At 52.6% G+C, this 21,471-nt stretch overlaps 1 protein-coding gene across 23 annotated transcripts in view; it reads left to right on the forward strand.

Moving 5' to 3' along the window:
* LRRFIP1 (LRR binding FLII interacting protein 1) overlaps positions 1-21,471 on the forward strand; it is a 139,012-nt gene that overhangs the window by 95,160 nt on the left and 22,381 nt on the right. For 10 of the 23 annotated variants that reach the window (XM_087864777.1, XM_087864709.1, XM_087864755.1 and 7 more), the window contains 8 exons: positions 978-1,040; positions 3,544-3,621; positions 4,944-4,988; positions 6,406-6,474; positions 10,855-10,932; positions 18,208-18,243; positions 18,660-18,785; positions 20,187-20,258. In XM_087864777.1, the coding sequence (XP_087720903.1) occupies positions 978-1,040; positions 3,544-3,621; positions 4,944-4,988; positions 6,406-6,474; positions 10,855-10,932; positions 18,208-18,243; positions 18,660-18,785; positions 20,187-20,258 (567 nt within the window). The remainder of the gene's footprint in view (positions 1-977; positions 1,041-3,543; positions 3,622-4,943; positions 4,989-6,405; positions 6,475-10,854; positions 10,933-18,207; positions 18,244-18,659; positions 18,786-20,186; positions 20,259-21,471) is intronic. The other 13 variants (XM_045794019.2, XM_045794020.2, XM_045794022.2 and 10 more) reach the window with 6 other exon arrangements.

Genomic DNA, 21,471 nt, shown 5'->3' on the forward strand with positions numbered 1-21,471 from the left:
CATCTTTGGTTTTTATGTTAACACAGCAGAAGTGTGCCTTATGATTTGGTTTAAGATCTAAGTAATGCCTTTAGACGTCAAATGCAAAAGAACGTGATTATAAAATGTTCACCACAAAGTAAAATTGCAAATAAAATTGATTAAATAAAAAATCAGGAAATATACCGATTGAAGAACCAGATAGCCTACAGGCAACGCCGTGAGTTGTGGCGGAAAATCCCAGAGTGGCGGGACGATGAGTTTGGGGAAAGATGGGAAGAGAGTGAGAAGTTCCATAGATGTCAGCCGCACACGTCTGTGGGGAGGAATGAAATAACCAGAGTGAGGGGAAGGGTTTGGAAAGCCCTCTTTCCTCTGTGCCGGCACTTGAAGTCTCCATAGGAGATCTACCCAACCGTTTCAGGGGCAGCGCGATGCCTTCATTCATGACAGGCACGCGCACTGCCTCCCCACGCAGACTCCGATCTTGGTAAAGCAGGCACCAGGTCACTGTGAAGACGGCTGCGGGCCACCGCGTTCTGGGGGCGACGCTGTCCACCTGCAGCCCCCCTGCCCCCCCAGCTTTGGGTGTGCTGCAGCCCTCACGTGTGCTGGGCTGAGGAAAGATTGAGAATCTTGCCACAGACGTAATCCTAGTTCCCTAGGACAGTATGCGCTAGGGGAAGTCTGCATTGGGGGGTGATAGCCGCCTCGTTGTGAAGTTCAGTGAGTAATTACAAATAATACTAGAGATGAAAAGTTGTGAGAACCAGGAAGAGTCAAACCGTAGGACATCGCCGAGACACAGACACTGGAATGTAAGCTAGAGCCCAGAACCTGTAGCTGGTGAGCCTTTGTGCCGTAGCAGAGCGTCTTGGTTCTTACGCTACGCTGGGGTTCCTGGAGCCCTAGTGCCGGTTTGGTTGTGTCATTTTCTATGTGCCTATTGACCGGGGCAGCCGGTGCTCACCACGTCCCACGTGTTCTTTGGTTCCCAGAACTCCAGCTACGGCGGTGAGGGCAGACTCTCTGCTCTGTCATCTTCCAGAGAGGAGACGCTGGTGGGCTCTCATTTAGATCTTTCACACCCTCTCTTCAGAAACTGCAGGTTTTGTGGCATGCCGTCTTGTGTGTGAGCTCAGCTTTGGATGGATGTTAAAGACTGTTTCGGGGCAGTAACTAACATGAGACATGTAATTCAGGCTTACCCCCTCCCCCCCCACCACCCTGCACTTGAATCGTATTTGCATTCAGCGGGACACAAGGAAAGGAAGGATTCATGTGGATATTTTGTAGTCAGAAGTAATCAAAAGGGAAAAAAGTAAGAAAACCTTATAATTCTTTCCTTACGAGTTCCTGAAAACAATTCCTTTGTGGGGTACAAGAAAACTTTGTGGCAGTTTCTCAGGGATGGACTAGGAATGGAAATCAAACCAAATCCAAGTCCAAATGTCTACACAATAGGGCTGCTTCCCGTACTTCAGGGACACGCATCAGTCTCGACAGGCACAGATATTTCGAAGTCGTTTAAGAGCCTTTATAATGGGTGAGGCTCGTCTGTTTAGAGGAGGTTCACACTCACTTAGGAAACACGAGGGAGCTAGTTCAGGCGGGAGGATCACAGGGATAAACAGGTGAGCAGGAGGTACTCTGGAAGCACACGCTTCCAGAACAGAAGGCAGACCCACCCAGCAGACAGACTAGTGCAGCGGTGATAGGACGATGGGGAGAAGGAAGTGTCCTAACAAAGGGTGGGAACTGAATCATGAAGAAGACACAGGGAAAAAATAAGTAAATAGAAACTAAGCAGGTAGAAGTGTAACTCCTGGTCCTCCCTCCTCCCCTGTCATGCCTCATCCCTCCCCCGTTCACCCCTGCTGCAGGGGTTCCAGATACGGCTGGCAGCTCCATCCCCCCATCAGCGTGCTTGTCCACTTTCCAAACTCCCACTGCTGTTTCCCAGCCTCAAGTGTGAGTAAATACTCCATCCCTCCTTCCCCCAGTAGGTGAATTCTGACTGAATGTAAGATCAGCTGTAAGCACCAACGTACTGGTGGGTTTCACCATCTTGAACTTTTTGTGTGTTGTGTGTATTTCGGTGGGAGATTTTGCTACTGCAAAGAGCACTTTGTCATTCAGAAAACTTTACTTCCTCCTCACTTTCCGAGCCGAGATACTTGCTCTAAAGTAGAAGATGCTGATAGGTATCTAATATGCAGATACGAATTATTCACCAAAATTCAGCATGTCTCTGACTCACTTAAATTCCTTTAAGAGAAACAACCCACATTCAGAGCATGAAAGTCAAAATTAGAGCTGATCTGTTCCAAACATTGAACAGCAGAACTTTCCTGAGGCCACATGTCCCCACCCTTGTTCTTCCTGAGGTCTTACTCACCAACCCACGGAATGTTCTGGTAATTGTCGTGCTCTGTAGGTATCATATCTATTCCTGCACAACACATGGGCTTGTTTGATTTTATTTAAATATAAACATAGAAAGGTATTAATGTCATGTGGAGCACTGAAGACCCTTCTAAATATTTCTCCAGTCTTTTTGGATTTGTCAGACCCATACCCTGGCCATGGCGGCCGCAGCTGTGGGCGCTTTCTCCCCTGCCCGGGTCGTGGTGCTTTCCATGTCCCGCAGAGGGGCTGACAAAATGGCTTCTACACAGAATGTTCTCCCAACTGGAACCAGTTTCAGTATTTGTAAGAAACATTAGAAAGTTTCTCCCTGTTCCCCCCTCACCCCCCCGAGTTCCACCTGTCGGCCCATCAGGTCACGTGGGTGTAGCTTATGCCAGAGGAATGACAGGCACAAGTTTGGGACCTTGAAGGTCTGGGATATCTTCAGGGGCCATCAGGTTACTGGAAGGGAGCCAGTTCATCTTCAAGGACTGCCCCATGCTTGCGCATGGTAGAACATTGCCAACAGAGCAGTTTGAAGCTATGGCTTCCTCTTGGAGGAGCCTTTAATTTGGATAGAACGTTTCATTTGGGGAAACCATGGAGACAGTAGTATTCCCCAGAAATGTTGTAGAGACTGGTGGTCTCAGAATTATACCGCTGAATCTACCCCGTCCTCTGTGAATCCTGAACACACGTACACGTTACGTCAGCCCCTAAGGAAGCCACACCAGAGGTGATGTCCAGTGAAATATTTTACTATGCAAAGTAAAGGTTGCTATCTCTGCCGATTCTTAGTTTTGATTTTTTCCCACCAAACTGTACAACTTAGAGCTCCGGTTACAAAGACCTTTAAAACCCCGATGGTCTCACTGTCGGTTAAAAGTAATGAAATCTATGTTTGTGTCTGCATCGACTCAGAACTCCTGATTTGGTCGCACATCACAGTTTGTCGATTAGCTAGACTGTCTTTATTTCCTTCTGACCATCCTGCTTTCTCCCTCCTCCATTAACTGCATGTCCTGTACTGATTTTGTTGTTTAAAAAAAAAAAAAAGGCAGTTTTGTGTGAATTTACACCACCGTTGGACCTTTGAGGTGAAATGAAGCTGTGAGCCCTTCTCCGCCCCCCCCCCCCCATTTTCTCTGATTACAGGGACTCTCCCGCTCCGACCTCGGGCTTCCTGGTGCTGGCCTTGCTCCCAAAGCCCTGTCTGCCCAGAGTGGAAACCGGGTCTGTTCTCCTCCACGTCGGCCCCTTCCTCCCTCTTTCCTCCTGCGTACATCCCTTCACTTTCTGATCACACGTGCGAGGACACTTCAACCTCTTCTACCTGAAGTCCAGACAGCAGAGTTCAGCAGGCGTTTATTCGACTGGTCTAACTTGCTAGGACTTTTCTCAATGTTTTAGAACATTATCAGGGTAACCTGGGACCTTAATAGAGAAAAAGGAACTGAGGAAAAAGGAGGTTCTATTAACCGTATATTTCCAAAAGCTCAGGTTAAAAGAATCGGTCTCCTGGGTCTCTCCTCCTTTTCCAGCAATTGTTCCCCATTTGGGGTTTCATTTGTTTCTTTAAAAATATTTTTCTCTTGGAAATGTGTCCAGGAAGCAATTTGGAAGGCTTTTGGGCTTAATCTGCCTCCTCCATCTTTGAGAAGTGGGAGAACGGGGATATTTCTTTGGCTCAGTCTCCCCTGTGTTTCCTGTTTTTACAAGGCCGGTGTGCGGGTCAGGCCTCAAGGGGCCCGGCCTTTTCAGCTATAGGACAGTGCTGTTCGCACCCGAGGATCTCGGTGTCAGAGCCCCGGACCGATGACTGTGGAGGTTGAACTGCCATCTCCCTGCCTTGCTGAGTGATTCACCCCGGTCGTGCACATTCCTGACTGGCTTGGTGGCCCCGTGCTGCGGGCTTACGTGGCCTCTGCCTATCCATGAGTCATGATCCTGTTCTGGACCCGGGGCCCCGCTGCCCCGGGAGCTGCCCTTCGCTCTGGCACCTGCCGGCCCGGGCACGACTCCGCCTGGTCCGGGGTGCGGGTGTGGATCCCCTGTCCAGGGAGCTGCCAGCCCAGGCCAGCTGGCACGGTCTGACAGCTCCTTGCAGATCCTCACACCCGTGACCGGGATCATTTGTTGGAAATAAAAGCACCATTTCTGCCACGCTCCTCTCGTGTGGAAATTTACGTATTAACACCCCTGAGTGCTCTATTAACCTGGGATTGTGAGGTGTGGGTTTGGTGGCTGCCCGTGGTATTTTCACCCTGTCACCATTGTCTCACTCCCTGACCCTTTCCTCCAGGAATGCCTGAAAAGAAGTGACTAGAAAATAGTCCTACTTTAGAGATCCTGGGGACTGTGACAGTTTTCAAGTTGGATTTGCATCTGTCGATGTACTGAAAACACAGACCCTACATTGACTTCTTTTTACTTCTAACCGTTGTGCAGTAGTTTGTCCGTCGTGATCACTGAAACCATCGTGATTGTCTTGTCACTAGTATTTGTCGCTGTTTTCTCAAGGCTTTTAAAACCTGCCATTTGCTCTCGTCCTGTAGCCCTCCTATCTGTACGGTGCTGCCCGGCCTGCTGGGAGTTACCTGGTGCGTGCTGCCTACCCCCCTGCCCCACCTTGCCCCCTCCCTCCTCCCCCCTTCCCCCATCTGCTGACCTGCCCCGCCCCATCCCCATCCCTCACCCCCTGCTCCTATCACCCCAGCCACAGTCCCTTGACCTGCCCCAACCCCTCCCCCAGCCCCATCCCTCTGCCTTCATCCCCATCGCCCTCCCCCATCTCCCCCCACCCCTGTCCCCTGACCGGCCACTGCCTCCATCCCCCCATTGCCCACACCCCTCCCAATCCCCCCGCCCTCATCCCCCATCCCCCATCCCCATCACCTCTGCACAGTCCCCTGGCCTGCCCCCCACCCAGCCCCGCTGCACGTGCGCACTCCGCTCCATCTCACACCTGCTCTGGAAGCCCGGATGCACATGTCTGCAGCCCAGCTACTTGCGAATTACCCCTTCACGTGGCGCTCACCCACGTCATGGTGTCTGTCCGTCCCTTTCGGCCAGATCTGGGTTTTCTCTCTCCCTGCAGCTGACAACAGCTGTCATACCCCTTCAGGCTCCAGGAGGACATGTGCTCGCATAGGACTGTTAGCTAGGAATGGAGCAGCGACATCTTTTACTTAATCTCTGGCAGAAGGAAAATGGCGTTTTATTGCTTTGGTAACCTTAACAGATGTTAACGTATTGTGCTGTATGACTTTAGAAATTTCCAGTTTAAAATACAAGGTACTTATGCCTTGCAGGAAGTTTATACTAAACAAAGTAGTTATACTGTATTGCTAAAAAGTTTCTGAATTTCCATCAGATTTCACAGTTAAGAAATAATATATAACTGGCTAAACAGACCAGCTGTGTCCTCAAGGGGAAATAGGGAAAATTGAAGTTCCTTTAAGCTGGGAAAAGTTTGAGATGGCCATTCACCATATTGTAAACTCCTGTTTACCCTCAGGGATTAACTATATGGGATTTTTAAGTTAATCAAATATTGTTTTGTAGTTAGCATTTTTTTAATTTTAAAATATTGAACTGTAATGAACATACTGTTTTCTTCCAGAGTCGCTTTCTATTAGTGTCATTTTCTAAATATCAAGCATGAGGATGCCATGACAAAATTCAGGATATTTGAATTATCTGCTCCCTTTAAATCTGGATTAACAAGTTCTTACTTAGCAAGGGAGGTTTTTCAGAAGCGTACGTTTCAAGGACCTACCAGAGAGCATGTTGCATGCTGGTTGACAGCAACTGGTGTCTCCCTTAGACTTTTGCATGGCCCTGTTCCGCTCCGCTCTGCCTGTGAAGGTGGTTGAGGGCCTTCCCTGCATGTCTTCCATCATGATTTGTTCAGGACGGTTCTCCTCGTGGTCAGTCTTCCTTAGCTTACCTTTTCCTGTGTTCTGGTGCTGGGGAGGGGAAGGGCGCCCTGACCTGCCCATCTGTTTCTTGTCACAGGCGTCTGTTTTCGATGACAGCAGCCTCCTCGGCGGGGCTCGGCGGGGCAGTGCCTCCAGTTCCTATGCTGTAAGGCATTTTCTCTCGTTCCCGAATTTCCTCCTGTGTGCTGCATGCTCCTGAGGGGCTCACTGGGCACAGGTCCAGCCGCTGGAGAGAACTAACCAGGGTTCTAGGGAGGGAACACTCTCCTCTCAGTTTTCTGTTGTCGTAAGGGTCATGGATGCTGTGAGTCGTGAAGCCTTTGGCTGGCGGGTTAATGTCTTCACACCTCAATTTACATTGAGTTCAAGGGAGAAGACGGACCTTAATTGAGGTTCCTGGGCTCTTTCCCTGCAACACACTAACAGTACTAACTGGGGGTGAGGTGCTCTGAGAGTAACAACAGGAAGAAGAGGGCGTTCCACAGGCCACAGATTGTTTTCACCTCTGGAAAATCGAGGAAGAGGAACAAATTTAAAGACTCGGGATCTTACCCGTACATAATTCACTTTTATTTTGCTGTCTTTCCACCTCCTCCAAGGATTCGAAATGACAAGACTCAGGTCTCACAATAAAGGTGTAGTAGTCAGTTGTACAGGAAATGCTTCTTGAGTGAAAAAATGAGTGAATGAAAGAGGGAAGCAAAATAGAAAAATGGAGTCACTCCATGGAAGTGAGGAGGCTGGTTGACCTGTCCTGAGGGTCAGGTGAAGCTGGATGTCCAGCCGGTGTGGATGCTTCTGCACACAGGGGCTCCTCCGCAGGGCTGCTCCTCCGCAGGGCTGTTCCTCGGCAGGGGCTGCTCCTCCTCAGGGGCTGCTCCTTCTCAGGGCTACTCCTTGGCAGGGCTGCTCCTCCGCAGGGGCTGCTCCTTCTCAGGGCTACTCCTTGGCAGGGCTGCTCCTCCGCAGGGGCTACTCCTCGGCAGGGCTGCTCCTCCGCAGGGGCTACTCCTCAGCAGGGCTGCTCCTCGGCAGGGCTGCTCCTCCGCAGGGCTGCTCTTTCTCAGGGCTGCTCCTTCTCAGGGCTGCTCCTCAGCAGAGCTGCTCCTTCTCAGGGCTGCTCCTTGGCAGGGCTGCTCCTTGGCAGGTCCTGTGCAAGTCCTGTGCAGACGCCCCACCAGGGTCCCACAGGAAATGTCACAGCTTACAAAGACCTACTTGAAAGTGCTTTTATAATGTTGCTTTAGATGTTAATTGGCTACTTAATTGCTTAAATAGTCCAATTTCTGGCTTATTGTCGTTCATAAATATTCAGGAGTTCTTACAAAGCTGTCATGCCTACAGTTTTCTTTAGAATGCAATTTTTATAAATATTAATGGACATAGCATTAGTTTCTGTTGACATCTAATTAAACATTTATTAATTTTATATTGCATACTGTTTGAAATGTGGTGGAGCCCACTATCTTAAATCTTTTTCTCAGTTCTTAGACATTTTTGTAGGCAATTAAGCTCACAAATCATGCCTACTGGAGAAAATAGCTCTGGCCTGCATGTGACGGATAAAATGCAACTCAATGATTTTCTTTTATCAGTAAAGAACATACTAATTTTTCAGAAGAATGAAACTTTCCCCAAGTGCTGGGTACTTTTCTGATGACTGAAGTGGAGCTTCCGATCAGCAGCGGGGCGGGGGGGGGGGAGTGTGGGGGTGTGTGGGGGGTGTTCTCCTTTAGTTCCCCTTGGGCCCTGCAGGTGGACTCTAAGAGCAGCTGAGCCCCTGAGCATCTCTGAGCACTCTTACTCCCGTGCTTTTTGCCTCCTGTAGGAACTACCTGGGAGTGTGACATTCGGGGTCGGGGACTTAAGGAAGTCAAACGTCTTCTTGACCCAACAGCATAAATGTCTAAAACGTGGCCTCGTGCCCCTGGCATCGAGCCATGCAGAAGTCAAAGAGAGTAAAAATAAGTTTTTTCTGCACTTAACACTGCACTCCCACACAGAAAGAGCTCAGCATGCATTTGTAGAATTAAATTGGACAAATGGAACCCTGGGGTAAAATCCCTCAGAAGAGATCTTTGGCAGCCAATTAGCAGCCTGGATGGGAGGGATGTCCACTGAGCTCCGTCCTTGGCATCTCCCCGAGCCCCGACATCGCCCTCCCAGTGGATGCCATTCGGGAATGTGGCTGGGGAGAATGTTTCCTCAGGCTCCATCCAGCCTGCAGCTGTGACCGCTGGCTGATACGCATGCCCGTGGTGAGGAGGCTGCGGCTCGGGGGTCCTGTCCTGTCCTTCAGCCCAGGACAGAGCTGGAGAGGACAACCGTCTGCTTTGACCTGAGTCCAGGCCGACCCCAAGCCTGCACAGGATGGTCCTGATCCCATTCTGGAAGATTCGTCCCCATCTCCAGAGCATCCAGCCTCTGTTAGCCTCCCCCACAAGGTAGCCTCGACTACAGTATGTGTTCATGGTTAAATGACTTCATTACAATTTAGCGATTAGAGATGAAATGACTAGCTTTCTTTTAAGTATCACTATTTTGCTTGAAAGCCTTTCTGTTTTCTATCTTCCTCACTGTTATTAAGCTGTGTGCATGGTGTCGGGAGGACTCTTGGTGGTGTGTGACGTGCCCGTCGTTGTTTTGACACGCTGGGGAGCGGTCATCACCACCGGTGCCATCAGGTCCAGGAGCGTGAGAGTTGCTGTGGCAGAAAGCAAAAGCAGGGAAGAGCCCCCCTGGGTTCTCTTGCACAACCCCGAGCACCTCTGTGTCCAGCATCCTTACGAATTCGTGTCCCAGGTGACAGGCTAAGTAACTTTTCCCATGGCCAGTAAGAGATGGAGCCTGGACAGGAGCTTTGTAATTTACGGCAGCCCCACACCAGCCACGCTAGGTCCCAAACACAGGCTGTTCCGAAGGTGGCACGTGCGTCAGGGTGATACAGACCCTAAACTTACTTTTCCCGCATGATCAGGTCAGTTGATTTGAGAGCAGCTTTTGCCTAGGGAGTTAGGGAAACCTGGGCCAGCAGTCATGCCTGTTAACAGCAACCTGCCCTGTCTCTGCACAGTGGACCAGAAAGCGAACGACAGAGAACACAGTAGGAATTTTCTATAGGACAGGTTTCCCTGCTCTTGTGTCCATGAACCCAAAGGCAAAATTCTTCTGCCTTGAAGTACTGACCTTAGGTATTTCCTTTTATGTTGCATAATACAGCAGAAGGTGGGAGTAGTAATCGTGGTAGATTTCTCATGTGCGCCAAGTGTGGCAGTGACGCTGGCGTGTGGTGTGAGCACAGCTGTCTTATCTGTGCATCGGACACAATGTGCTGCTTGTAAGTGTAACTATACAGTAAATCTCAGTTGGATAAAGGAATGAGGAGGATAATGAGTAGGTAGGGTGGGTCTGGCTATTTATAGTCTCAAGCTGAAATTGTTCATTCAACAAGTATTTCTTGAGCCCACGCTGTGTGCCAGGCCTCATCTGGTCCCTGCGGATTCAGCAGGGACCAGACACAGACCCTGCCCCCAGGGCATTACGTGCTGGTGGAAAAATGTGCAAACTAAAGGTGATCTTTAAGATGTTCTGTGCCTGCTGTAATTTGCAGTAGGGAGAATGCCTGAGGGCCCAGTGGGGCGGTGCAGGCAGCGGAGAGAACGGTCAGTACCTGCCTGGCAGGGTGCGTGGCGTGGGAGGCGGGGGGCCAGATGGAGGGGCTGCTGTTAGGCTCTGCAGGCCTCTGGGATGACCCCCCTGAGGCCACGCCACAATCCACTGGGTGCCTGTGGCCCTCCGTTGGGTTTGAATCCTGCCTCCCCTCCTCGTCCACCTCACTCAAGAGGAAAGGAAAATTAAAGCAAAAACAAAACACATGGAAATCTATCTAGGAGTGAAACAAGGGTGACTACGAATCACAGTGAAGAGGGCGTTGCTCCCACATCAGTGAGTTGCGGTGTCTTCTTTTGCTGGAAGAGAGAACGTTCAGGCAGATGGGGAGACAGACAGGGAAAAACCTTCCTTCAGGCAACCGACCAGGTAACCCGGCACTTTAAACAAGCCATGCCTGATTTTCTAAGAACCCTAAATCTTCCTTTGTTTTCCCTTGGAAAGAGAGACGAGGCAAACTTCCCCATGGCTGAAAAGCCACGCACCCTGCCCGGCGCCCCCGGTCTCAGAAACTGTCGCTTCCACGTGGACCAGGGGGCTTTCGTGCCTACAGCAGGCGTGACTCCACGCCCGGGTTGACGGATGCTCTGTGTTACTTTCTTCTCACTAACCAAGAATCCTGTGTTCTTTTAATATCGTGACTAATTGTTTTCTGTTCTTAGCGGGCATGCGTTTGCCGCTGTGACCGACACAGCCCTCCTTTCCAAGGGGAGCCTGCTCTCGGTGCTCACCCCTGTCCTTTCTGCATGGCACGCGGCTGACCTCCACGCTCGGGGCCTCCGCGCTCGCAGTAGCTCTGCTGACCCTGTCCCTTTGTTTCTGTCTGCGTCCCGGCGGCGGCGGGCTGTGTGGGCAGCCCTCGGAGCACGGCGGCCACCTCAACTCCAGCTCCCGAGCCTCCTCCAGAGCCAGCTCGGCGCGGGCCAGCCCAGTGGTGAGTGTGCCTCCCGCGCCGCTACCTTCCGCTTTGTTCCTTCCTCCTCCTGCCCTTCTGCTCGTCACTCGGCTGTCCTGCAAAAGGAACCCTCCGTCTCCAAACGCAGCATAAAGTAGGAGGGCTTTTCTGTGATTTCCTTCAGGTCTGAGCAGAAACACAGCTGGGAAAAATGCTTCCAAATTTAGAATACTACTATTCCGTGATAGCAGAATTGCATTGCTAATGTAAGAAGTTAACAGGGCCTGGGGCTGACTGGGAGGAGGGACACTTTGTACAGTGGGGGGAAACGTAACCAGGTGCATGGATGTGTAGGGGTTTTTTTAATGACTTAAAAGTTGGAAGGATCGGCTTTTAACTTGTTTGTAATGTCATCTCTTACTGGACCCAGACGGTTTTTAAAATCAAGTATTGCCTGGAAGGGCCACGGCTCCCACTGTCCCATTGGCTCTCCCACTGTTCGGGATCAGAGAGAGTACAGAGCCGCCCTCCTGTTTCTCACCAGCTCATCCCCAGCCTCTCCGTGTCCTTGTTCCCTGTTTGTCCCAGGGTCTTTGCCATCTCAGACAGTTTCTTTTCATCTGATGCTTTGTACGAGGCTACCACACGTTCTTTTAATGAGAAGGGCGTGCAGCACAGTTGCCGGGGGGACACCTGGGAGTGGGCAGGCTGGCCCAATGTCCAGTGGCCGGGAGCTGGGGCTGTGTGGTACGCATTCCCGCCCCACACGGCTAAGGATTGCCACATCGAAGGCCAGTGGCGCCCTCCTTGATAAACCCCAACTAAGAAAGCCACGTGGGCAAAGTGGCTGTCTTGCCCTACTCCCCAGGTACAGAGAAGCTCGACGGGGGTCCTCAACTTAGTGAAACAGCACCAGGTTAGATGGGCAGATGCCTGCAGTTTAGGAGTGTTCCTGGGCATCAAAGAGGAGGCCCTCGAGCTGAGGTCTCCCGCTGGCACAGACGCGAGCCTTGACGTTTTCTGCAAATGCACATACTGGCTGCTTCTGGGGAAGCAGATAAAGCTGAGCCTGTGTGGCTGAGTGGGGCGGCCACACGGCCCGTGCCCTGTTGTCCCTGACTCCAAGGCCAGGGCCAGAGCCGTCCATCCCTGGGCCTGTACCAGCGTTTTCCTGATGCGGGGAGGAGAGTTCCTCGCCACCATTTACTCATGGAGGATGAGGAAACAAAAGATAGACCAGGGCCCACTACTAGGACAGGAGAGCCCCGGAGCTCGTTGCTCCACCGACGACCGGTCCAGCGGGAATAGGAAGATATTCGACGGTCAGTATCACGTGACGTCAGTCTGTGATCGGGCAGGTTGCTTTCTGCGGTGTCCTTCCCGCTCTGCGGTAGCCCGGCGTGGAGACGCCCCTCCGCGGGGAGCCCTGGAACCGCTGGGAAGAAAACGTCTCTGTGCCGAATTTCATGGAGACTCAGTCATCCTTAGGCGTGATGCACTCACGCTCACTCACGTTCTGGGAAGTAATACAAGTGTTTGCGGTAGGCAGAAGGCAGCTGTGGCCCCCGCCCTGCGAAGGACCGCAAGCCCCCTGGGTCCGGCTCCCGGCGCGGCTCCCAGGAAGCACGGAGCCTTGAATGCCTCGATTATTTGACTGCTTTGGGTCTCTTCGGGCATCAGGACAAAGTCGCAGAATAAGAGGACTTCATCTAGTCGCTTAGACTGAAGTGGTCAAGATCAGACTCAGATTTCGGTGTCCTATGCTTTCCACATTTGTGAAAAATGTACCCACATAAAGTGGCTTCAGTGACCGTAACCAGAGAGGCGGCATTAGACATGCTCGTGCCCCTGGGACCTGTTGACCCACCCCAGCCGGCCGGGAGAGGCCGGGCCCAGCTGCACCCAGGCTCCGAGCCCCCGTCCCTGGGGCTTCTCGAGGCACCGCCCAGGGGAAAAGGCAGCAGGTACCAGGGCTGGCGGACCCCTCTGATCCTAAAGCTCCTCCTCGGTTAATTTGCTGAGTTTACAGCCCAGGAAACAGAGATGCGCTTCCATCTGGCTCCCCCGAGCTCTGAAGGGAAGGCAGGCAGAAGAGCTCTGAGTGAGTGACACTGTCAGGCGTGTGGCCGAGCTAATTTTTCAGTTCATTACAAACACATAAACCATCTTTTCTCTTCCCTGAGACAACTGCTCATTTACAAAGGTCAGCCGACTGCCGTGCTATTGGCACATTTCGTGAGCGAGGGTCAGCATCTCGCAGGCTGAGTGGGACGGGCCATCCTCCCCCCCCCCATCTGGGCCTCGATGGCTCCTGCCGGTGCTCCTGTGGCTCCTGGACAATGATCCATGGCCTGGTGATTCATCAGGAACGTGGACCCGGGGGAGGGGGAGGGCGAACAGGGTGCAGGAGCCTCTCTGGAAGGAAGTAGGACTGGGGCAAGGGACAGCCCTGGACGGCTGGGTGTGGGGGAAGGGCAAGTGCCCCAGGGGGTGGGGAGGAGCACTGGTAAAGAACAAAAGTAACCAGAATGGAGGAAGGGCTGGCTCGTCCCACTTGAAGAAAATAAAGGTGCCTTGGCATCCAAAGGCCTCCCCCACCCCTCGGTCCTCAACAGATGCCTGCCCCACCTGGGACCTCAGTCACGTTGTTCCCATTCTATAGATAAGCTGTAGGTTCTTCTCCAACAAGTCCAGGGTCTTCCCCTTGAGGGGGACTGTTCTCTCATTCCGCCAGTGTTTATTGGGTACCTAGAATGTTCTAGGCCCGGGGCTGCAGTGATGAGCAAGCAGACCTGTCCCAGCCATCAGGGATGCATAGACCGGAGGGGACAGGCAGGCAGCAAACGGGCACGCGTAGGGTATGAACTCCGGGGAGAGACGCAGGAAACTCTGAGAGCTGGAATCGGAAGGTTTGGCGGTCCTGGCCTGAGCCACCCACGCGGAGGGCCTCGCCTGGCAGCGCCCACACACCTGTGTCGTCCGGGCCCCAGAATCCTGCCAGGCATTGCAGAAGCTGCCGTGTTTCTGACCCATCCATCAGAGATGTCCTGAGCGGAGCCCGGATTCACGTTCCTGTGTGTATTCAGAGAAAACACGAGTGACGAACTCCAGCCCTTTTGAGCCAGAAAAACAAAAGACCATGGTGACCCATGTTTGATGTTGTCATGGCGACCCATGTTTGATGTTGTATGAAGAGGCAGCGGCAGCAGGTGCAAACACAGGTCATAAGCTATGAGTCCAAGGATAAGTCATTCAGGAGAACGTCAGTGTTATTGGATGAAAACCCGAAATTTCCACCCAATGGAAGCCTTGACTACTATTTATATCTGAAGGAAAATTGCCCTTAAAATGGGTGTTTTCTGAGCAGTGTTCCCTATTGTCAGTTTGTTTGTTGAGAGGGACCGTACGCGGACATGGTGTCTCTGGTCCCGTTCAGCATCCAGGGTCTGGGGTTGCCCAGCGGGGGGCTGGGGACACCTCGAGAAAGAGTTCCTTTGTGCCTGGCCCCTCTGCTAGGGTCCGGCCATGCTCACGTGTTGTGTTGTGTCCCCGGGCAGGTGGGCAGACCGGGAACCGTGGGCCTCCGCAGACGTGATGTTGAAGTGAGCCTTAGGGGCATGCTCGTACAGACACGATGTTGGAAGGTTGGAACTAATAAAATCCTTAATGGGCTACTTGGATCACCTGTTTTTGAAAGGAAACATTGCCATAATTTAAAGTTCAACAGAAATTTTTTAGAAGTGACTGTTTCTAGTAGACTTTAAAAGCTGTCTTTGTGGACACTCGTGATTGTCATAAATCTGTTACTGTGAAGTTTTCACACCGACCTAGAAGGTTCAGAATTACTCTGTACGGGGGAGTAACAAAGTGAAGGCCTGCGGGGTGTGGGGCACGGTTGTCCTGGGGTGGACCAGGATGCCAGTATTCACAGAGGTCCTCAGTGGCTTGCAGCAGGTGCACGGGATGGCCTCCCCTGGGTCCCGCTCTGCCCCGTGTCTGCACCATGGCGTCCGCCACACCACGTCATGCAGCTGCTCGGTGTTCAGAATGTTTTTCAATTCTGTTTCTTTCTATATTATTTTCAGAGGTAAAGTGGCATGGTTTATGTCAAAATTAAACACACTGCCTGGGTTCCTGATCTGTCCCTTTGCTTAGGGGAAGGTGGGGAGTGGGGACAGCTCCTGGCCAGCCCTCTTAGCTCCACACAGGCTGCCATCTAGTGGCAGCTAAGGGGACTGCGGCAGCTCCTTGCTGTAGCGCCCCTCTCCCTGGGGCTCCTCCTCCTGCCGATTTCAGAACCGCCTCTAGCGCAGGTACCCTTGGTCGTTCAGAAACGGACGAAGGGCACTTACCCTAATGTGTACACAAAAGATTGGAAACAGCGGTTAAGTAGAGATTGGCTATAACTCTCGTCGAGAGTTTCATTTTTCCCCTGCGTGATCTCTACTTAAAAACACATCCTAAATTTTCATATTCTGAGTTCATTATGTATTTCCGAGCAAAGGATTTTTTAAAACTATTTTTAAACCTTTTTTGAAAACTAAAGAGCTGTGGTTTTAGGTTTTTCTTCCTTATTTGATGTTTTGCAAATTACAAAAGTAATACTTATGTTGATGGTATCGAGGGAAACAGCATAGAACACAGCAGTGTTAAAGGACCGCCCCCCCCCCCGAATCAATGTTTTTTGGTCTGGTTTGTGTTCTTTCTCATCTTTATCACAAGAAATACTGAAAAACGTGGGATCCTTCTTTTATGGGCACAGATAGCTCTGTAGGTGGATTTCTGGACTTTCATTTATATACAGAGTATTTATCTGCCGCTGACGAGCCGTTGGGAAAGATTGTGTCACCTGCAGAGGCCACGAGCGGCCGGCTTCTCCGCGGTAACCTGACAGTCTGTGACGCTGGCTCTTCGTATTCGACCAGTAGTTAAATTATCTTCCTTACTTTCAGCTCATGAATACATGTTCTGCAAACTACCTGCTTCCAGGGAGCGAGGGCCTCGGGCCAGGAGACGTCATACCTCGATCCCCTGCGGCCCAGTTGCTGTATAGTCAGCAGTGATTTGAAGTTTTCAGGAATATTTTCATTCCCGAGTGGAGAGAAGAGCCACACTTGAAATGCTGAAATCATCACAATGAGAACATGGGCTGGGGCTCTCCGGGGCTCTGCCAGGGACGGGGAGACAGACCCATCTTGACCGAAGGCCACCTCAGCCCCCCGAGTGTCTACTCGGGCTGATGTGGCATGCGCATATGGGAAGATAATAATTCTTGGTGTGCGTTTTTACATACACCAAACACACATGCCAACAAATGGTGGGAGGTGTGGCACACAGTTGGGGAGTGAGCTCTCTTTGATGGGCTGTCGCCAGCCCACTCCGAGCCGTGGAAAGGACACATGTGGGCGGAGATTGCCTGGGAAGCTCCCGGGAGACACAGGCCAGCACAGGCCCTCGGAGGACAGCCAGCCATGGCCAAGTGGAAAGGAGAGTCCTCTGGGTGGGGAAGGACTAGCATCTGAAGCCCCCCCCCCCAAGGGCTTATTTAACCAACTGGTAGTTGGTCAGTCTGCTCTTGGATCCAACCCACTGGCCTGAGAGATGTGGCCTCTTCACTCTCATTTCCTCTCCTACTCTTAGGACAGTAAGGAGACCAGTAAGATGAAAATAGAAGGTTCTTGCTGAAGACCCAAGTGTGGGCCTGTCGGGAGACCAGCTGGGCTGGCTTTGGAATGAGACCCCGGGGTTGAGCAGAAGAGCCTTGAGCTTGGCTGAGCCAGGAGCTGGTTTTGGAAATTGCCTTCTTTTGAATTAATCAAGTATTCTGTAGGATTCCATTTGAGCCTCTTGGTTGGCTGACTCGCTCTTAGACTTTGCTGTGAAGGTGTGATGGGTTTGAAGGAGAGAAGGTAGCTGTTAGTGAGCCTTGTTGGTGGGGGACAGGATGGTGAGGCCTCGAGCATCCAGCCCGCCGTGGGCCTCGGGTGGGCACAGGGCAGGGACAGGATGGTGAGGCCTCGAGCATCCAGCCCGCGGTGGGCCTCGGGTGCGCACAGGGCAGGGAGTGTTGGTCTTCACAGAAAATCACTGCCTTTGCCGCGTCCCGACCAGCGCTCAGCCCCACACCCTCACGCTCTCCTGAGCCCAGCTTCGTGGTGGGCCGTTTGCATGTCCGCGAGCCTCCAACCCAGCTCCACTGGGATTCCTTGACCTGGGTTTGGAATGTCTGTGGTTGAACGTGTGAGGGTAACTGCAGAGTCCCTGGTCACCCCCTGGGTCCACTGAGTCACGGCGGTGATCTGCAGTTGGCTCCCTGGAGGTCAAAGTTAAGAACGTCTGAACCACAGGAGGGAGGATCAGAGACGTGCTAGGAAAGGCGTGATTAGTTGTCAGCTTCCCCCAGAGGCTTTGGAGACCAGTAGGCATGGGGTGTGCTCACCCTCTGTGACCTTCCCAGTGGGCTTATGGAAAGGAGTCCTCGGTGTGCAGAAAAGAGGAAAAGTTGGCCTCTGTGGGATGCTCGGCACAGAAAGACGTAGCACCAGTGCCAGCCTCAGCCTGTAGACCCCCAGACACCTTCGAGGTGCAGGGTCTCCCTGGGAGTGAGGCTAGGGCTCCAGAGGCTGCCCTGGGTCCCACGGAGAGTCCTGCCTGAGGAAGGGGCAGAGCAGCCTCAGAGACACGTGAAAAGCCGGATTCTGGGGTCTCACTTTTCACGTGGCGGATTCTCATGTGCCTTCACCCCCTGCCAGCTCCCCGCATCTGGCCTCAACTGCGAGATGGTTAAACGAGAATCTGCGCGGTGGCCCCATTTCTCACGAGCAGTAGGGAAAGTTGGAGTTGGCCCCACTGCTGTCTCTTGCTGTGGAGACCGGGTAGCAAGAGGCCTGGTCCCGCTCTCCGGCTGTAACCGTGGTAACCGCGGGGGGCGGGGGGGAGAGGCTTGGAGTTTGTCATCGTCCCCCACGTCGGGGCCAGCACGCAGAGCTGTGGCAAGCTGTGAAGGAAACCGGTGCCGATTCAGTTCATTCACAGCTGCCTGATCGGTGTGTGTGTCGTTCAGACGTCATGTTCCCCGTGGAAATCACGAACATTGAAAAGCCACCCGGTGAAGTTCACGCTGGCACCGTGAGCTGCCCGCAAGCCACCGCCGCACCCGGCACGGCCCGGCAGAAGCGGATCCACGGGTCTCGTTGGCAAAGCAGTTCTTAAATTACAGAGGAAGCTAATGTCGTATTATCGTCTTACACTCTAAACCCGTGTTAGCCATTTAATGCTCTGAAGTATTTAGTATTTGTCCACTTTCCTCCACAGGTTGAAGACAGACCAGAGAAGGATTTCACCGAGAAGGTAAGGAATTTCTGGAAGCCTTTATGTTTGCTGTTGATAAACGACAAGGGGACCAAAGTGTATGGATGAAAGGACAAGAGAATACGTTGGTGAATCTTGAGTAAAGATGCTCGGGCGCGAGTGAGCAGGGCTTGCGTGCGGCCCAGCAGCCGGCACCATGTCCTTCAGGGGTCCCCCCGGAGTCTCTTCCAGCATGGGGCTTAGACCCTGCAGAAGAGCAGGGCGTGCACCGTGGGCCCAGGCATGAGCATCAGGCGGACCCAGACTAATTCCCAGGCATCCACAAGGCCCCTACGAGTGAACCCTTACTGCTTTCCATAAGCCGCTGGGGATTTTCCCATTTGACAATATTACAGTAGACTTGCAGGGGACTCTGTTTTTGTCTGAAATCACATTCGGTCCTTGTGGCTTTCCAGGGCTCGCGTAGCCTGCCCGGGCTGTCTGCAGCCACCCTGGCCTCCCTGGGCGGGACCTCCTCTCGGAGGGGAAGCGGGGACACGTCCATCTCTGTTGACACCGAGGCCTCCATTAGGGAAATCAAGGTAAGGCTGCCTACCTACTTGTGCCCTAGAGGGGCCTTTTAGGAAAACCAGTCTTCAAGCATAAATCTGTAAAGTTCTGGATCTTTCTTCTGGGTCCTGTCTCCCCTACATCCCATAAACACATGTTCTAGTCACACCAAGACCAGCTCAGATAGGGTCTCCCACAGGAAGCCGCACCTGCCCGCCCCACCATGGCCAGGCAGACCGCGCGCTCTGCGGTCCCGGGCTCTCCGGCACACCTTGCTGAGGGCCCTGGCGGCTGCCGTGTGGTGCTCGGCCCCCTCCATATACCTGGCGTGCACAGACAGATGGTCGCCATTGTTTTGGACCCCACATTATTCACTGCTCCCAACAGCACCACCCTGCCTAGAATGTTTGTATTTCTATTTGTAGTACGCACAGTATGCCTCTAGTAGCTCGCCGTTGTGATCAGTCTCCCGCCAGAAGCTAAGCGTCGTTCTGTGCTCCATCCTCACCACTCGCTGGGGGGCCACCCTGAGTGTGTGAGAGAGAGGTAAAGACAGTGCTGTCTGTTAAAGTCACTAGGAACCACAAGGGACCGGCACTTATGTCCTCTGGAGAGCGAGCCGAGGCCCGAGGGAGAAACGTCAAGGATCGGATTTGGCTTCGTGGATGGAAGCCTTTTCTAATAATTAAAACTGGAGAAAAGGGGACCCGCTGCCCGTGGTATCTGAAGGCTGGATGACCACCCGCCAGGGAGGTCAGAGAAGGGACGTAGCCTCAGCCAGGCCTCCAGAGTCCTGTGCTGTGTAAGAACAGTTTTGGTGGACCGCTCTTCCTAAAACGTCCACGCGCCCTCCCTTGGCCTCCAGCAGCCCTTTGCTCTTCCTTTGCTGCGTCCAAGTGCAGTTTGCCGCAATCCCGATTCGTCTCCGCTCTAGTCTGAGAGCACCGTTCATTCGCTCAGCGAGCGTGTAGAGTCTAGCTCAGACCCGACACCGGGCCCCGGGAATGCGGAGCAGAGACTCTGCACTCTGTAAGCGCGGGCATGGAGCTCGGCGGAGTCCCATCTTCAGTCTTTCACTCTGTCTAGCACAGCGAGCCGCCCAAAGAGCCTGGGTGAACTATTAAATACGGGTAAAAGTACCGGTTCCATTGTCAGAACCTCTTTTGCCTGTTTTATAAAATTGTGCAAAAATATAATGATACAGACCTACATTTTGTAAGATTTTGTGAAAATATCATATGGGATAGACCTCAATTTTAATCTTTGTGATTTTGCAATTCGTTTTATTTTTCTTCAACACTTAAAACAAAACAAAACGAAAATCACTGCCCAGACTCCCAAAAGTAGGAAAGATTTAGAGGACGGCTTCTCTCTTTGGGGTCATGCTCACTTTTCTCCCCCTGATATCATTTGCCTCTTTTGCTGATTCCCAGGAACTGAATGAGTTAAAGGACCAGATTCAGGACGTAGAAGGCAAATACATGCAGGGGTTGAAAGAGATGAAGGTACCAGTTCACGGAGGTGTGGGCTGCTGCTGTTAACCCTACTCGGCTTCAGAAAACCCTAACGAAGACACACAGACCGCATGCTCACTCTCTGGAGCCTCCAGACTCAGAGTTCGAGCTGGCGGGAATGCGGGCGCGGCCTTGTGCCCTGAGCCCTCTTCCCGATGCAGCTTTTGAACCGAGCCCTGAGCCCTGTAACCCTCCATAGAAGCAGTTACTAACACGCTTCCTGGTGCATGTTTTGGACTCCCCCTCCTTGCCCGGCCCACACCCCGTTTCTTCTCATTCCCACAGAAGTGCCCCGAATGCTTGCAGAAGTGTTTGGGGTTTTCTTCACTGTCCATAGTGGTTCCATACAAACAACGCTTCACTCCATTTGCTTCTCAAAGTATCGGACATTTGCCAGGAAGGCAGTGCCTATTGCCAGGGCTTCTGAAGCACCCCGCGTACTTGCTCGCTTGCTGTCCAGCTTCCCTGGTGGAAGCGGCGTCCGAACGTGCGGCCTCTGGGATTTATCTGCGCAAACGCACAGCCCCGTACGGATGTGTTATGCCTTGTGCCGCCGGGAAGTCTAGTTGCCATGTTGCTCGGAATGAGGTGGACAGCTGAGGACTGTGTTCTCTGCGGACCCAGCAATAGATGGGAAGCCTGTTACTTCCTCTTCAGCTCCCCAGAAAGGACCCCCAGAACAGTCTGAGTTATCTGTCACAGGGGCACCACCCAGAGGCCACGTTGGGTTTAAAATGACGAATTAACCGCTGGCGTGCTTGTCACCTCTCCTTGAAGAGAGGGTTGACTTTGCACGGTGAGGAGGGGGTCCCCAAACTAGCCCAGGAGCCACGGGTGCCACCTAAAATCGTGGCCCTGGTTCACAGGCGCAGGCGAGCGCAGCACGGGTGTCCGAGAGGCCTCCTTGGGGGGTCTGACCATGCAGTGCCTGCCTCTCCATAGCTTTGGGGGGTTCACCCTCCCTGTCCTGGGGTCACCTTCCCCTGACCTGTGCTTGGGGATGAGCGCGCTGCTCCGTTGCCCAGCCAGCGAGGGTGTGAGCCGCGGGAGGGCCGTGTTTCCTCTGCAGGCCTCTCTCCCCAGTGCTGGCCTTTCAAAGGAATGCTCTCCGTCCTCCCAGGACTGGCCCAGTGAGACGTGTGCAGCTTGTTGAGTCGTCCTGTAGGTCGAAAGTTAAAATTCCGCCTCATCCTTTCCTGGTTTA

This window comes from Ursus americanus, chromosome 1 (assembly GCF_024610735.1).
Source record: "Ursus americanus isolate L20-20 chromosome 1, mUrsAme1.1.p, whole genome shotgun sequence".
Taxonomy (NCBI): Eukaryota; Metazoa; Chordata; class Mammalia; order Carnivora; family Ursidae; genus Ursus; species Ursus americanus.